The 19,156-nt window shown below is 35.9% G+C and overlaps 1 protein-coding gene and 1 pseudogene across 1 annotated transcript; one reads left to right on the forward strand and one right to left on the reverse strand.

Annotated features, from left to right (window-relative positions):
- LOC148923185 (uncharacterized) overlaps nucleotides 1–19,156 on the forward strand; it is a 99,031-nt pseudogene that overhangs the window by 21,246 nt on the left and 58,629 nt on the right.
- On the reverse strand, nucleotides 9,481–11,067 carry LOC148923186 (uncharacterized). The gene is made up of 2 exons (XM_089060767.1): nucleotides 10,256–11,067; nucleotides 9,481–10,029 (listed from the first exon to the last, which is right to left on the reverse strand). The coding sequence occupies exons 1-2, from the start codon at nucleotides 11,063–11,065 to the stop codon at nucleotides 9,481–9,483; spliced, it is 1,359 nt and encodes a 452-aa protein (XP_088916893.1). The 5' UTR covers nucleotides 11,066–11,067.

Below are 19,156 nucleotides of genomic sequence, written 5' to 3' on the forward strand. Positions count from 1 at the left end.
ATACCGAAAAACCGTCTGATTGATCAAGGAGAATTATCAAAAGGAGCAGGCAATGCAAGAAGTAAGACAAAGAAGAGAGAATTCGAATATACCCTTTATTTTAAGGGTACAAATGTCAAATTATGGAAGTCATACCCTAGGGACCAATATGAAGGAAGAAGCAGCTCTCAACAACCCATTTTAGAGCTCTTCTAGCTCACCATTCTACACACACTAGTTCTAGAGAGAGTTCTTAGCTGCAATTCCACTCAAACTCCAGTATCAAACTCTCTGCCTCCTAGCGCGAATAGGGAAAATCCTTAAGCCATGTTTGGTTAATGGGAAAGTAAAGTTGGCAAGGAAAATGGTACCTAGGAAAATGAATCCTGAGAATATGATTACTAAAAACTTTACTTTCCTTGAAGGGGTTGGCAGCAGAAGCGTTCTCATAAATCGATTACATAATAATCCTGATCTATTTAGCAGATTATTTAGACAATTTCTATTCGCGCATTTATCACATGTATCATGCTCATAACTCAAATAAATCATGCCTTAAATTAATTAAAACCTAAAACATACTTTTCTACGGTTTAACTATTTTACCTTGATGATTCTTCAAAGAATCGAAGATAGCTAGCGCCTTCTCCACGTGAAGATCTTCAGTACTAAACCACGGATCTTCTGTCTGGTTCCCGGACTATAAACTGATATCAGGGTGGGCTGATCTCACTAGTATACTAGGACTTAAATAAAGAAGACGGAAAACCTTCCCCACGGAGGAGAGGAAAAATCGTTCCTCTACAGAGAAGAGAGAGGGACGAAAATTTGTGGAAGAAAATAAGTGTATTTTCTGTCTCATTTATTCTCCTATTTATATTAAGTCACATATTGGACCCAGACAGTGATCTATGGAAGGTTTTGGATATGAGCTCCTCCAATTAACTTTTTCCTAATTAAATTGATCCCCAATTTAATATAAGCTTATAATAGGAATATTACGAGCAAACACTACAGAAGTAATATTGCACTCCCCGCCCAAATCTGAAATTATAATTAATCCGGGTTTCCATTGCTTGATATAGAAACATCCATTAATTATTTATTGTCTGCTATGGACTTAATTAATTAATATCTTATTAATTCCAAGAGTGGACTCAACAAGAAGTTCTTATTTATTATTCATAGAGTAATCAAAATCCAACTGTTCCGAATAATAAAACCTTATTTCAAGCTCCTCTTGAGGATGTTATCAAACGAGACTCACCTCGCGCACGATTAAACATAATAGTAATCCTAGCACCGCTAGATATTGATCACCACTACCCAATATACCAAACTTATTGGTTTGGGAAAAACCCGCACCATTTGGTAAATCAAAGTAGTGCATTATCAATACCATATGCTCAATGCTAACGTACATTGATTAAGAAACAATAATTTACGGGACCTCGTCTTTCAATAGATATCATAAAGACATGTCTTGCTGTTAGATCCAACGGTTCAAAACCCGCACCAACGGTTCTTATTTCAGTAAGGCTTAGAAATAATCGGACTGACATTGCAACCTTTCACGATAGGTAGTCTAAGCCTATCTAGGTTGTCAAATTCTTCTTTTTCTTTGTTCAGAACTGACCGTGTTACCTTAAAGTGAACGACGCTCACAACCGGTCTACTAAAACAAAGACTTAGACTTTGTTAAGTTACTTATACATTTATACATGTAATAAACATCCATTAAATGTAAAACATAACAACATTATGACAAAAATAATCTGCTTATTCCTTTGGAAAATAAAATAAGAATTTTAATAGTATTCAATCACTCGAAAGGTGATTTCTAGTATACAAACTCTAACATTCCTGTGTATGGAAAATATCAAGTATTAAATTTATATTTAATTTAAACATCAAACTAAAAAGAGTATAGTACTATTTTGGTCCAAAACATATGCCGATATGATTTTGGTCCAAAACATTCAATTTTTGAAAATTGAATCCAAAACATGAAAATGCTTTCGAATAGGTTCTTTTTTGATGTTTTCCGTCAATTGTGACGGTCAACAGTCATTTAGCACAATTTTGACCCAATTAGACTTAATATGAGGTTATTAGTAGCATAATATTATGTTAATTATTTTGCTAAATAATTTAATTTTTAATATTTGAATATGAAAGGAAACTCTTTAACTCACATGAATCGTCACTCTATCTCTTTTCTATCTTCTCTCTCGTCACTCTCGTCACTCTCCTAAAAAGAACAAGAACCCTAGTTTAGGATTCTGACCAACAACAGCCTGATTCCGACTGATTATTGTTGGTTTCCATGAGTTGGAAGTCTCCCTACCCTAACTCTCGTTCCATCGAAGGTCTCGGCGAAGTTAAAAACCATATGCGAGGAAGAGGAAGTCCAAACATGGACATCCACCTGACACCGAAGATGGTCCGTCGGCTGATTCGTCGAAGCAAAACAAACAAGGCAACGAACAAGGGCCGTCGGCGGTGTCGGGATTTGTGGGTTCTGACCCTAGCTCTCACGACGAAGAAGAAACAAGGTGAACATTGAACCCTAGTTTTTCAGACGGTGACCGTCGAGCTACCCCAGATAGCGACCCCGATTTTGAGAGGAGGAAGAAGTTTCGATACCCCCCTCCCCGTCTATTTCTGCCGAAGCTGTCGCACCATCTACTTCGTCCTACTGAATCGAGACGGCCTCTGCCTCCGCCTCCACCTCCTCCCCGATTTTTGGGGCTGTATGATTTTTCGGTGTTGATGGTGTTAAGGTTGATGCAGTACCTTATGGCAATATATTTTTGTGGATGTAATTCAACACTAGCTGTGGTTGGGTTTGAGTTTTGTTGGTGGTAAGATAGATGCAGTACCTTATAACAATGTCTTTTTGATCGTGTAAATGTTCAGGACCAATTCAAAGTAGAAAATGAATATGAAGGACCACTTTGTATTGTATTTAGTTGTCCATTTATTGGTTCAATTAACATTTTCAGAATTTTAATTTAACAATCCAAAAATTTATAAAAAAAAATTAATTAGGTACAGTAATTAAAATCAGCTAATCGGGTCAAAATTGGGCTAAATGACAGTTGACCGTCATAGTTGACGGAAACTGTCAAAAAATGACCTATTCGACAACATTTTCATATGTTTTGGATTAGAATTTTAAAAAGTGAATATTTCGGACCAAAATCATAAATCAGCCATATGTTTAGGACCAAAACAATACTCTATTCATCTAAAAATATATAATAATGTAAAATTTAAAATAAAATATTATGAACAAATGATCATTATTATTTATTATTTATTATTACAATCGATAGTTTAAATATGGATTATCCATTATAATATTTAATAATGTAATTATAATTATAATTACATGGAATATTATACTCATTTATTATAATACTCCATCCGCCCACAAAAAATAGAGCAATTTGTGTATGGTAAGGGTTATAATGTAGAATTGGTAAAGTAAGAGAGAAGGGAAAAAAGTAAGAGAGAAGGAGAAAAAGTAAGAGAGAAGTAATGTTAGTGGAATGATGTGTAGGGATATTATTTGTTGAAAACTTTCTATAAATGAATGTGCTCTAATTTTTGTGGACGGCCAAAAATGGAAATTGTGCTCTATTTTTTATGGACGGAGTGAGTAATAAATATTATTATTATTATTATTATTATTATTATTATTACTATAATTATTATTATAATATTTACGGATATTATAATTAAATTAAATTATATATTATAATTTCACTATGACTTTATTGATTATTATTAATTTATAAAATATAATAATAATTATTTATTATATGACTTATATTATATAATTATATTTTAATTATTTAATAAATTATTAATTACTATTACAAAAATTTTATAAAATATACTCCCTCCGTCCAAATTTTGACACGGTTTGGCCCGACACAGGTTTTAAGAAATGTAATGGAAAATGAGTTGAAAAAGTTGGTGGGTCCTACTTTTAAAGTATTAGTTTTATAATAAAATGTGAGTATGAATGAGTTAGGAGAATATGAGGTCCAATTGCAAAAATGGTAAAAAGTGAAGTGTGTCAAAATTTGGGAGGACGGACCGAAATAGTAAACTTTGTCAAAATTTGGGGGACGGAGGGAGTAGTAGTTATAATTATGATAATTTTAATCATAGTTATTTATGTTACTAAAATTAAGTATAATTTATAATATTAAATTATTTTTAAACATTGTAATTAATTAATAATAATAATAATAATAATAAACCTATAATATATTTCATTAAATATGTTAGAATCCTCAGACCGGGAAAAAGAATACCTAAGAAAAGTTAGGATTTTGATTTCTTGACAGTTGTATTAACTTTTCTTGTTCTCCGGATTCTGATTACATTCCCAGTTTGATGAAAAACCAAAACAAACACAGAAACTTAAAATGTAAGGAATAAGATTACTTTCCCATACGTAATCCTGACAACCAAACATGGCCATAGTTCCACCCGTTTCAATAGTTCCGCCGTAGTTCCATCGCCCCAAGGAGCATAGATACAATCATTTACATTTTTGTTTTGCATCATTTGGTTTCGTTTCTCAAGTATTTTTGTGGTTTTGAACATCTTAGCTTGAAGATTCCGTAGTTGTCTCGTTGTTCGAGTTGAATATTGTCTTAGATGTTTTGGATCTGTTTAAATCTTGAAGTTATGGAAGTCTTTGTTGGAGTTTGTGTTGAATCTCGTGAAGTTGAGTTTGTTTCATGTTTTGTTGGATGCTTTTCGCAATTGGTAGTTAGATCTTGAGATATTGAGCTCATTTACGTTCATGTTGGTTGTTTTTCGTAATTGGTAGTGTTAGAATCTCTTAGATCTAGTTTATTGGTGTTTGATTTCCTAGATCCATGCTTGCTAACATATGATTTCAGTAGATCCATGCTAGTTAGAGTTTGATTGCGTAGAGCTGGTCTTTTCTGTTTTGGAAATTGCATGATTATGGCTCATTTCTATTTGTTCGTCACTATAGTTGATCAGCTAGTGTAGATCCAGTAGTTCATAGCTTAAATTTCTCGTTTACATCTTGTTCGAAGCATGCTCTTGTTTCTTTCATGTTCAATCATCAAATGCTCTGTTTTATGTTTTGTTTTAGCTTAGTTACATGAAGAAGATGGAGTAGGAGTTAGTTACAGTTCAGATCTGCAGTTCTACTTTATGCTTTCACTTTAGAGCTTTTTCTGCCAACCCAACCAGTTTAGGAAATATGATCCCCACTTACTTTTCTTACTTGTTTCCTATTTCGGGAAATTTGTAGTATGAGTTACTAGATGTTGGTTCTCTTAGTTGTTTTAATTTAGATTCAAATGTTTGTTTCATGTTTAGTTGTTCATGCATGTTTCCGTATGTTTCCAGTCTAGTTGATCAGTTTAGGTAGAGATCCCTGTACAGTCTTCCAAGTCAAGTAGATAATTCTTAACTCATTTAATTGTGTGGCGGCAGCCAAACCCCTCCCAAAATGTCCTTTACACATGCTTTTTGCCTCCATCCTTGTGGGATTCGATCCTTACGTCTTTATACTAATTAATAGTATTTGCGGGTTAAGGTTTTGATTGTAGCCTCAGATTGCGCGCTCGACGGACGTGAGTTGGTCTAGCTAGTCTGCCTGATCAGTCTGCAATATTTTATCATTTTTAGCACGCGCTTATATGAGCACTCTTCAACGTGTTCGTGTCTAACTATCGTGTAGGGTTAAAAATTTCCTATCCTACTACGAGTATCCATATTTTAAAAATAGCTCAAAATTACTAAAAGTGGAAATATATTCTACCATTATTCCTTTATGATAGTATATTATACCTTCTCCCCTGCCAATAAATTGTTAGGTTTGGTATACTGAAAAGCATGTTTCGAGCAAGTTTCGCGCGAATAGAATCTTGCTTGTATACGTAAAACTCTACAATCCACCTTTAACCCGATTCAGTATTATTCGAACAGTCTCGCACGAATAGAATCACTATTATTATTACATTGTGTTTGCTTGTGCATTTATAAGATGTTTTACATACATTTAAATGCATAAGAAGTAAACAAAGTCTGAGTCTTTTGCTTAGTAGACCGGTTGTGGGCGTCGTCCACTATAAGGTAACACGGTCAGATCTATGCAATGCTTTGCAAAAGAAAAAGAAGAATTTCACAACCTAGATAGGCTTTGGCTACCTATCGTGAAAGGTTGCAATGTCAGTCCGCATATTTCTATGCCTTACTGAAATAAGATGACATTGGTGTGGTATAGCACTGAACGGATCTAACAGCAAGACGTGTCTTTATGCTATCTACTGAAAGACTAGATTTTGATAAAATACTATTTCTTAATCTACATATGTTAGCATTGAGCATACGGTATTGATTATGCACTACTTTGGCTTATCAAATGGTGCGGGTTTTTCGCAACCCAATAATCCTGATATATTGGGTAGTGGTGATTAATATCTAGCGGTGCTAGGATTGCTATTATGTTGAAATGTGCGCGAGGTGAGTCTCGTTTGATAATGTCCTCAAGAGGAGCTCGAACAAGGTTTTATTATTCGGAAAACTCGCCAGTTGGAGTTTTATTACTCTATGAATAATAAATAAATGTTTTTTGCTAAGTCCACTCTTGGAATTAATAAGATATTAATTAATTAAGTCCATAGCAGACATTAATTAATTAATGGACATTTATATCTTAAGCACGGGAAATAAATAATAAAAGTGGAAACCCGGATTACTTGTAATTTCGGATTTGGATGGGGATAGTTCAATATTACTTCTGTAGTGGCTACTCGTAATATTCCAATATAAGCTTGTATTAAATTGTGGGTTCAATTTAATTAGTAAAAAGCTAATTGGGCGAGCCCATATCCAAAACTTTCCATAGATCCCTGTCTGGGCCCAAAAGGAACTTAATATAAATAGGAGAATAAAGGAGACAAAAATCATTATTATCATTACTCATAATTTTTGTCCCCCTCTACCTAGAGGAGTTCGAATTTCTCTTCTAATTGGAGAAGGATTTCTTCTGTCTTCTTTATTCGAGTCCTAATATTTTGATAAGATCAGCCCACCCTGATATCGAGATACAGTTCAGGAACCAGAGAGAAGATCCGTGGTCTAGTATTGATGATCATCACGTGGAGAAGGCGCGAGCAATCATCGATTCTCTGGAGAATCAAATCGGTAACTCTAAACCGTAGAAATCATGTTTAGGATTTATATTTCCTAAGCATGAATTATTTGCGTTCTAGCATGCAATTATCTGTTTAACATGAGAATTGATTAATCGCATAATCGGTCAAATAGATACTACGTCTGATTTATTTGTTTTGTACAAGTCTTCCGTTGTGCAAGGGGCACCAAAAACCTCATCAATTGGTATCAGAGCCAATTTTTGGCTCTGATTATGTGGATTAATTTCATGTTATATGAATTGCTTGAATGCATGAGTTTTCTTCGTTGAGTGTTTATGTTTTGAATGAACGAATAACGAAGAACTTTTTAAGACGACGAGAGTGTACTCCGCAAGCACGTGCAGCCGGCGCTCGCGCCAGGGCTGCGCGTGGCTGAGCTTGCAAGTCTCGGCGTTGGGAAATCATTGACGTGCTAAGAAATTTGGTTCATGGAATCTAATTCTATGCGCTCCAACATAATAATTACATGGTAATTATCTTATCATGATCAATTCGCATTTTTACATGCGTGAATTTGAATCAAATCGCACATCCTCGGCTGCGGAGAATTGTTGGCGAAGTGGAACTTGCAGCAGCTACGGTTCCTGGCCGTGCGGCGACTTCCCAGATTCGCGAAGAAGCAGCAGCGCGTTCGCTGCGATGCAGCGATCATACAGCATCGGCGCCAGTTCAGCCGCGGAGAAGCAGCGACGTCGTCACGGAGGCAACAGCAGCTGCGGTGAACTTGCAGCGCCTGCGGAGCAGTGGGAGCTCCGCGCGCAGCGAGTTGCAGCGCTGCGAAGCCGACGTCGCAATAGCGATGACGACGCAGCAGCAGCAGGCGCCGGAGAGGATGAAGCAGCGCCGGAGTTCCGGGCAGCAGCGGCTGCGATGCCCAGTAGGCTGTCGGAGGTGACGCAGGAGCAGCGTCTGAAACAAAGCAGCAGCGTCTCTCCGTAAGCAGCCGCGCGACATTGCGATGTCTCATTCCGTGACTTCGGTTTCCAAATTAAGATTAGGGTTTCCTAACCCTTGTAATTAATTTTGGAAAGTATTCAAGATTAATTTGGAAATAAGATTTGAATATATCTTTTGTGGATTTTATATATTATACTCCCTCCGTCCCAGAGTATTAGACTCGTATACCATTTTGGGGTGTCCCAGCATACTTGACCACTTTCTATTTACAGTAAAAATTAAAGAATTTAACTAACACCCTTATTACAATTAGGATTAAAATAATGTTAATTAATTCAATGTTAATTGAATGGAAATCGGTACCCAACCCACCAACATCATTTCATTTTTGTGTCTTCTCTCTCTTCTAGACTCAATCCCTCATTCTCTCTCCACGCCTCTTCCAAAAAAAAAACCCTAGATCTAACATTTTCTCTCAAATTCACGCATCCATGGCTTCCAACGACGAAATATGTGAGCCTAATCCAAGCGATGATGGGTGGGTTAACCCCCGACGCCCCCTTACTCGCTCGCCGTCGTGGTCTGCTGGCAGTGGCAGTGGCGGAGGAAAATCACTCGTCGTGGTGCAAGGAAAGAGGAAAGCTCCGGTTGCCGACGCCACCACCCCTGCCATAAAGAAGTTCAAGAGCGGTCAGCTGAAATTAAAAGATCTGAAAGCTGTGTTCCAACAAATATCTGACCATGATGCTGCTGCCGCCGGCGAAGATCCTTGCGAACGTGATATATATGCACCCGTGCATTTTTATGGCTTCAAATAAGGTTAAAATTGATGAGATCTTTCCTCTGTTTTAGTTTCTCTCTATCTGAACTTGCTGAATTTTTTTTGTTAAATTTGCTGAAATTTTTGGTTAAATTTGCTGAATTTGTTTGCTGATTTTGCTGAAATTTTTTGTTAAATTTGCTGAATTTGTTGAATTGTTTGTGTTTGTTATATCTATGTGTATTGTTTATATGCCTTGAAATGTGTTATTGGTTGAAGATGAGAAGTACTCACAATTGAAGAATGAACACATACTTAAAGTCTGACTAAGATGCTTTTTATTGTTGGTGTGAATTGTGATGGTTGTGTAAATTGTTGGTGTGTGAATTTTTTATAGATGTACTACAACCAGCATTTTTCATCAAAAGCTTTGTGCACAAAAGATTTGTTACACCTACAATAACAAAATATTGACATGCTCCTACAACATGTTTACAAAGTACATGTTGCTACAACATCTCTCCAAAATAAGATTCACAAAAGTTTCTTACCTTCCCAAAAGATGCATAGTTGCAGTACTTCTTACCTTCCCAAAAGATGCATAGTTGCTACTGCAGTTGCTGCTCATTGCTGAGTATTTTCCAATTCCAAATCTTGCACAATCCTTCTTATTCCTTCATTATGCCCATGCCCTTGTTCTTCCAAATAAGCAATGCAATCTGCAACTAGCTGTGTAGGAACTTCTAAGTTCTGAGGCAGTTGGTCAGATCTCCTTAGAGCATTTTTCCCCATATGGGGAATCTTGTACCTGTTCTGCCCCTTACACTTCATGATCTCAATCATGCATCCTTGAAGAGACATGAAAACATTGTCTAGGCTTATAGGAGATAGTTCATGAAATGATTTTTCCACAGCATTCAATAAATCATCCAATGTGTTGCATGCAGTTTGTTGCTGAAGTGATTGTATTGCTCGAAACCACCCTAAGTCATTCACATTAGTATCTGGTGAGTTAGGGGGTTGTTGCACCAGCTTCATGTTGAACCCGTTCTGATTTGCAGCAGCAATAAAATCCACATCTTCATTCTTAATATGTGGCTTTGCATTATCTTGCTGGATATTGATTTGCTTACTTGCTCCCTCCGGCCATTTTGCCATGATGGCTGGAATAATCTGTTTTTGCATTCAATTCTTGATTAATTGCATTGCATCCCCTCAATTTTCATCATAAGTTGAATGTGTAACTAGAATGCATACATTAAATGCATGCATACAAAAATTGAATTGTAAATTCTTCATTCAATGCATGCAATAAAGTTAGTTTAGAAGCATTAAAAACACTTGTTATCACTGTAACATGTAACTGCAGCAACATCAAAGTTAGTTTAGAAGGCCATACCTTATTTATTACACAGTCCTTTGTCACTTGCTTTGTGATGCTATCGATTGGTTTGGTTTCTATTGTTCCTGCCCTTCTGTTTTTGCTATTCCTCTTTGCTGGAACCCTTTCTATGAATGGAAAAATACCTATCTTACCATCAAACAGAACCTCTCCGTTTCCTCCAAATAATGGTCTTGCAACAGCGCACATAAACATGATTTTAGAAATGAACTGCTTATTTTTGCATGATCTGTGTGGTTCTTCCTCTTCCGGTGCCATATAGAACCTATGTGTACCTTTCGTGATATAGAACCATTTTTCATCAATGTGGATTGTGTTGTGCATATCTTTGAACTTGAGTTTCCTTAAAATCCTATCCAATTCTAAAGCCTCTAGTGTGAATCTCATCCTCAACAATTTGTTGGGGGCTGTTAGATCAGGCTTAATGGCTGATGTATGAGCTCTAATCAGCCCTGCTTGCACCCATCTTCCTACTGTACTCTTAGAGCATCCTAATCCAACAGCCAATATTCTGATACTTCCTCTTTTAGTGTAGTGCAAACTTTTAAGTAAAACAAGATCAACTTGAATACGTCTGCTACATGGTTTGTTCTTCCTATGATTGATTACCTGCATTGTTTCTCCTCTTGCTCTTTGTTTTGTAGCTTCTGACCAATATCTTGTGCATGTAGAAGCTGATACGTTAAACTTCTCCCGAGCTTCCTTCATCGTGCCTCGCGGTGGCTTGCCGTTTATGCATCTCTCATTGATGAACTGCACAATTTGTTGCTGAAGCTTTGTACATATACTTGTGGCAGATCGCTGCATTCTGGATCTTTTGTGTTGTGTGAATGTAAAGTAGGTGTAAGAATATTTATGACACACTGGAGTATTTATGTTAGTCTATGACGCCACTAATAGTGATTTCACTGAAAATTTGAAAATTTTGAACAGATAGCATATGTGGCAGAAGTGGCGCCACATTTTTTAACTTGAAAATTTCATCAGGCGCTAAATGTAGCGCTAAATGTGAATCAAAGTGAATCAAAATTTCAATTTAGTTTTGATCTTTTCCTAGTCATTGATTATTTTAATGTTTGCAATACATATTGTTTGAATTATGCTCAATTTGAACTTGACGTCGCATTTAGCATTCATTAAATATGGATACTTTTAATATGAGTAAAGTTAATTAGAAATATGCTTCGAAATATCAGTAAGCTAAATACATGCATACAAAAAATTAATTCCATTTATTTTAAATTTAAAAATAAAAATACATCACATCACCTAATCTACTTTATTATCAACTTCACTTACACCACTAAACATCCCCTCCTAAAATCCTGTGCCCAAAAGAAGTGAGTCAAGTACTCTGGGACGGAGGGAGTATAAGATTTGATTTTGTATTAAATCATGGATTAATTATAGATTTTATCCTTATTTTATGGATTTGTAGGGATTTAAATCCTAGACTAGTTAAATTTGGATAATGACAATCTAATTTTATTTATATCCTATGGATTAATGTAGATTCATCCCTGACAAACCCTAGTTGGATTTAAATAATGATAATATTATTTTATTCTTATCCTATTAGTTTATATGAATTTATTCATGGATAAAATCTAGATGGATTTGGATAGTGATAATATAATATTTTATTCTCATCTTATAGATTTATATGGATTTATTCCTAGATAAATCTTGGATAGATTTGAATAATGATAATATAATATTATCTAATTCTATGGGTTTATATGGATTTACTCCAAGATTAAATCCTAGATGGATTAGAAATAATATTAATATTAATTTATTTTTATCCTATGGATTTGAATAGATTTAATTCTATTAAGACAAATCCTAGATGGATTAAAAATAAATATTAATCCAAGTTATCCTTATCTTTTGGATTTATATCCTAGATAGATTAGGATATTGATAATATATAAGAAAATCCTTATTTAATTGGATTTAGATAAATTTATTTATCTAAGAAATCCTAAGTAATGTTTGATATATCCATGATGTCTATTCTAAATAGAATTGAGATTGATATAAATCTTGGTTGATAGGATTTTATTTTTATCTAATGGATTATGATGGAATTGTTTCTATCTAGTAATATCCTAGTACGATTTAAATAATGATAATCATAGATCAACGTTATCTTGAATTGTAGGATTTGATTTTATCGAAATAAAATCTTGAATAATCCTAAATGGATTTAGATAGTTAACTCTATCTTGATAAATCCTATCAGTAATTGGATAATTATGATCCAATATAAAACTTAATTATTTAATTGATTCTCCCTTGACTAGATTAAATAATTTTCAATAATTATCTGGTGTGTTTAAATGCCATGCATTAAATGGATTTATCTGTTTATTTGGTGTTTATCTATTTTAAGTGGATTATCTGCTTTATCTGCTTATGTGATAATTATGCAAAAACCATATAAAAATATCTAAGTGATGATTACAACAAGTGTGTTGTATACGGTCTCCATCGGTTGGACTGCCAAATTTTGTAAAGCTGATTTTCTAATATTATTGCCACCTGCAAAGTAGGGACAATAATCCTACGAAAACAGTAAGTTCATAAGGGCAGACTTCTCACATAATAATAGAATGAACTAGAAAGTGGTTCTCAATATTATTGCCACCTGCAAAGTAGGGACAATAATCCTAAGGAACTGCGAGTTTCAGGGTTCAATAAGAATTTATGAGATAGCTTGGAGCACATGAACATTGTTATGGGAGTGTGTTGTAGAAATAAAATTCTGTAATGCTAAATCTGATGGTCGTGCTTAGGCAACATTAGGCGTATTAACCTCCAAAGGAGGATACAATTTAATGCGTCGGTGTTGTGACCAGTAAAATTGTCAAAATTTTAATGCGTATTAACCTCCAATGGAGGATACAATTTATTGATTTTGCTGTTGTAAGATACATAATTGTTTTGTGGTTATTTGTGATTATGTATTGAGCATGAGTATGTGATAATAAGTTTATTTGCCAAATCTTCATTATATCATTTAATATTTGTCTGCGATCCTCAAAAAAAGAAAACTCGAATGCCTAAATTATGTAGACCGGAAACGAAAATGGATAAGATTCTCATCGCTGAAAGCTTGGAGTTTATATTCAATGATTCATGTCCTCCATTTCCTCGACATAATTCCACGAAGAATGTTCGAGAATGCATTATGCATGTACTTGACAAGCTCTTTGAGGAATAAGGTCAAGCTATTTTCCTTTAAGTAGCTCGACAAGTCTTGGTTAATAACGATGAAAGATGGATATCAATAGAATCTGTCAAGATGATTCGATTGGAATATCCTAAAGTGACAGAATGTTTTGAGGATCTTTTGATCACTCAAATAGTTTCTGACACAAGTCATCACCTAAAGTAACAAGAAATGACTACAAGAAGGTTTAACTGAAAAGTAAAAAATCTTCAGAATAATAGTCGTTATGTTACTGTTAGAGCAAAGTAACATGATAGATGACAAATTCATAAAGGCTGCATTTTTTAAGTCCTAGTTCATTTGAACAAAAGACTAGATGTGGAAATGGGAGAGCCAGAATTGTCATCAAAGTTTGTTTAAAGCGAGAGAAGATGCTTTGTGAGTTGGATTGACCTATTTTATAGAAGGACAATGACTTACATGACAATGCAACTTCTAAGTAAGAGATCTTGATCTAGTTAGATTTTTGTTGCAGTGGGAGCTATTAATGCTCAACTGTTGTTTTATGGTTGATGCTTAAGGCATCATAGTATTAAAATAATATAAATGCGACAAAGTTGAGTATTCAACAACACATCAACTTCTTAATCATTGAATGATAAAGTATTTATGGCTCTTAGCCTTAAGGCCAAGAAAATACTTAGAAATTGTTCGATCTGATCTAGACTATCAAAATTTTAACATTTCGTTAAATAGCTTGAGAGTTGAGAAAGTCTATTTGATGCACTATGAGTTAGAATCATTTGATTTTTCAAGAGATTCAGAATACTTATAGAAGTGCAACATAGAAAGACTAGCAAGTCTCAATGGTTTACACCATAAGGAGATGAGCAAAGGGTTATGATCAGTAGTGGGAGTCTAATCTCCATTAACGAATCCAAGCATTCATCTAATGAATGTGATAGTTATGTAAGAAGGAATCAAAGTCTTTCTAAGACAAGTTTGATTATGTGATGAGTTGTACTCATTAAAATCTTATCATTGGTGGGATAAACATTAAAGAAACTACCAACATCAGTACCTTCTACAAAACACGAGTTGTGGACTAGAGCGTCTCTAGTCTAGCACATCTCAAGGTGTAATGTTGTTCCAACAAGTGTTGGAAAAGTGTCCAAGAAATTGGAGTTGAGTACTGAGGCATGTTTTAAGGTTTGTCCCAAATAATGTAAGGTTATAAGTTCTGTAATCTTCAAAGATATAATTCTTGTAAGAAGATCAAGAGATGAACTACAAGCCTAATAGCGTTATAACTCTCAAAATAAAGAGAGAGATATCGGATTTTCCACATTACCAAGAAGTCATACCATTAGAAACTATTGCACTAATAAAATCAACTTCAGTACCTAAGATTGTAAGAACCATATCGTAGTGGGAGCGCTCCACTGGAACACAACAAGTTCTTGGGTCTAAGAGTGTCGTAAGACTCGGTCTTAGATTAACTTGAACATAATCCCTTTAACTACAATGTAGTATTGGTTAATTTGGATAATCATCTTTGAACAGGTGATAGATTTCATATTACAATCTAAGATAGACAACATGTTTTACAAGACTTGCAATACTACCTACAGGTTGTGTCAGTCAGTGGGAGCAAGTATCTTTGCAAGTGTAAATGTGGATCTCAAATGGCTAGACAATGACAATGGGTTATGCCCAGAGAGAATTATCTTCTCGCTATCGTTGTGCCAGGATTTATTCGATCATATTGTCTATTAGAACTTACATAAATTAGAATGTATGTATTATGATTGTCAAGACAGTCTTCTATAAATAGAAGTCTTGAGGAAATCATCTACTAGAACATTCTAATGGGATATGTAATTAAGGGCAAGAAACGCATGATTGGAAGCTTATATAGACCTTCGTGGTCTTAGGCAAGCATCTAAATCAGAATATATGTGTTTTATCAAAATTGTCAAATATTTGAAATTTGACTTGTGTCCTTAACAGTGTTGTAAGCACAAGGATGATGAAAGTTGCAAACAACTAAGATTGGCATCTGGCGTAGGAAACTGGTTGTCTACCCACTTTAAGATAAATGATCTAAGAGAAACTAATTACATTCTTAGCATCTAAGTCCTTTTAAGATGCTAGAAAGAATGTTGAGATTCTCTTAGGAATCCTATATCTAAACATTGCTTGGAACATTTAAGCATTAGAAATTCCATGAAAAGGTTTATACCTCTCAAGATGGAATTGTCTTGTCTCTAGACAAGTGTCGTTTGACGCTTAGTGAGATCAAGAATTATGAGACTAGTTTCGGAGATAGTTGTCTCATGTATGCTATAATGTATACTAAGTTTGATATTAGTTGTGCTTATGCATAGCAAGTATATATCATATTAACCATGGCAAAGGATTTTGATTGAGGTAATGAATATACCCTAGTGCTTGAGAAAGACTAGTAACTATATTCTAGTTTACCAGTCATTCATGTAATGTCCTTGGGGTTACACTGTCTTAGTTTTATGAATAATCAGTGATCAAGTAAGTCATCCTCTGAATACGTGTTTACCTTAGGAATATCTTCCTAATAGCTTTAGTCGTAAGTTTGAGTATGCCTACGAGTATTATTTTTTACTACTCTAGTGAAGGCTAACTCAAGGGACACACGAGTTTATTAAGCTAAGCAATCACATATGCGGATGAAATTAATTAAAGATCAAGTACGCAGATTTTTCACAACCTAGATAGGCTTTTCGATATATCTAGTACAAAGACCTACTTTGAGTATAATCAGAGAACAACCAAACAGATTTTTCTTTCACCTAGTGAAATGAATGGTAGTTAGATATATCTAGTACAAAGACCTACTTTGAGTATAAGTGGGAGAGTTTTTGGCAGTGGGTATACTCGAAAGCATGTTTTGAGTATAAGTGGGAGATTGTTAGGTTTGGTATACTGAAAAGCATGTTTCGAGCAAGTTTGGCGCGAATAGAATCTTGCTTGTATACGTAAAACTCTACAATCCACCTTTAACCCGATTCAGTATTATTCGAGCAGTCTCGCACGAATAGAATCACTATTATTATTACATTGTGTTTGCTTGTGCATTTATAAGATGTTTTACATACATTTAAATGCATAAGAAGTAAACAAAGTCTGAGTCTTTTGCTTAGTAGACCGGTTGTGGGCGTCGTCCACTTTAAGGTAACACGGTCAGATCAATGCAATGCTTTGCAAAAGAAAAAGAAGAATTTCACAACCTAGATAGGCTTTGGCTACCGATCGTGAAAGGTTGCAATGTCAGTCCGCATATTTCTAAGCCTTACTGAAATAAGATGACATTGGTGTAGTATAGCACTGAACGGATTGAAGGGGTTTACTGTCCTCGATGGTTTCACATATGGAATTGGAATGTATCCAACTGATCAGGAAGAGATTCCCGACCCAGCTGAGTCGTTGATACGACGACCGAGACCTGACTTCAAACAAATTTCCTCAACCCACTTTTACTAATTAGTATAGCGGAGGTAAGGGTCGAATCCCACGAGGATGGACACGTTTAGATAACTGTGGTGACTTTCCTGGGTGTTTGGTTAGCTACCACGCTTGGGTTGAGATTTACCTAGACAGGAAATAAGGTAGTACTCTACTGACTAGTAGGCGGGAAAATAACAGACATGTGGGAGTATTCGTGAAAGTAGGGGACAAGGTGTATCAGAGACATGTGGAAAGTAGACAGTTACTAAAAGAGGAAAGTTAGAGAACAAAGTGTATCTGATGGCTGGGGGCTTTCTGACAAGTCTGGATAGTACCTCTGAAAAGTAGGGAACAAAAGTAAAAAGTAACTTAAAAGCAAAAGTAGACCAAATAAAGTTGATTTTGACGTTTTCTTCTTCACCAAGTATTGACAAAAATCATAGGAACACAGACACCATAACTAAACTTCAGATTCACAAATTCGAACTTAAGATCCATCGATTAAAATGCTTAAACTTAAATTGAACGGTAAACTGCAACTTTTACTTCTACTGACTGACATGCAAGGTGGTAATCACGGCGCAGAAAGAAACTCATGCACGAAAACTTGACTAAACTAGCTACAACTTCGAATCAACAACTCCCGATAAGAAAACACTTAGAAATTGAAAGCAATAACTAAATCTAACTTCCCTAGGCAGAATGAAGCAAACTCAAACCAAAGTGACATGCGAAATAGAAACTTCATAACGTAAAAGCTGGAAATTAACAAGGTACTTCAAAAGAGCAACAACGATGAGTGTTTGCAAATAACTAGCAATGAAAACAAGTAAACTTTAACTAAGAAAACGATTAAGATTGTTTTTGCCACTCCGGGCGATGATACTACTATACTACTGCGATAACTGGCTGGAAAGGCGAACTGATGACTTCTCCGGCAGACTCTTGGACGTCAAGTGACCATAGCTGTGGCGAGGAACGAGAGGTAAGATAATGCTGAAGGATGGATCTTCTAGAGAGAATTCTACTAAGTGTGATTGTCAAACTCCGAACCGAACTCCTTCTCTCTCTCCAAATGGCTTCTTTTATAGGGAGGCTTGCCCTTACTTTTAGGGTAGACTTCTCCCGCATTTTGACCTTTTTGCCCTTGTAAAATAATCATCCCAGCTATCCCCCTTCTCCATCTCGAGCCTTTTCTCTGGCATGCATTCTGGTCAGTATCGCACCCTTCTAGTGCCCTTTTTACTTGCGTCACACGAATCGTCACCTACTGACTTGGATCCTTCAATCCTGCATACTTAAGCAACTGTTTTGCAGATAATACATGTATTTCACGACATACTGACCAGTAACCAAGGCTTAGAATACGACTTATCAAACTGCTCACACTTACCACATGCTTGTCCTCAAGCGTGAAGACAAACATAAAGAAATAAGTCGAATTCGAGCCTGGTTACTCCCCTGACCGACTCTACCTAGCTAGACTCAAGACTCTGACGCAAAAGAAAAGAAAACACTAACGACACAAACACATACACATACAGTTAACTTAAACACATAGAACAGGCTACATTTTCAACCACCCTTCCCCTGATCTTTGCAATCCGGCCTTAGGCAGCCTTGAACTTCCGCCGCCCCCCCTTTTCGTCCCCAGTCAGTATATCTGCTTGTCAAGATCACCCAATCCTAGGCCAAACACTGGGTTCACTCAGTCACTCATTCCTCACAGGGGATGTTAGGACTGTTTTCTCTCAATGCTAAACCACAGATGTTTCGGACTCAGATCTCACATGCAGCTCCCGAAGGTCTTTAAGGCTTGTAATGGGGCTAGTGGCTTGTTGCGTTTGGGGTAGTTGTCCCTAAGGCTCTAAGTTCAAAAACTAACTTTTTATTTTGATGAGGGAGTACTGTGTGCATTCGGGCTTCTGGCTAGGGCTTCTTCTTCGGCCGGACAATTTCTGACATTGGCCTCCAACTGGTCAGTAGCTTCCTTGTGGCTTCGCCACCCTTATTCCTTCTTCCTCCTTCGTCTTTTTGTGGTCAAGTATCTGCGACCATTTTCTTCAATTTTCTTCTTTGTGGCTTTGCCACCCTTATTCCTTCTTTATTTTTTTTGGATCTGGAAATTCCAGATCGATTTTCTCCTTCTTTCTTTTCTTCAGCTGGTTCCTTTTGTATGTCCTCCTGGGCAGTTGCCTCCTTGCCTTATGCCTTGCACGCACATAGTTCCAGTGGCTGAT

The sequence above is a fragment of the Salvia hispanica genome, chromosome 6 (genome assembly GCF_029641045.1).
Source record: "Salvia hispanica isolate PSC_SH4W2 chromosome 6, Shi_PSC_v1, whole genome shotgun sequence".
In the NCBI taxonomy this organism is placed as follows: domain Eukaryota; kingdom Viridiplantae; phylum Streptophyta; class Magnoliopsida; order Lamiales; family Lamiaceae; genus Salvia; species Salvia hispanica.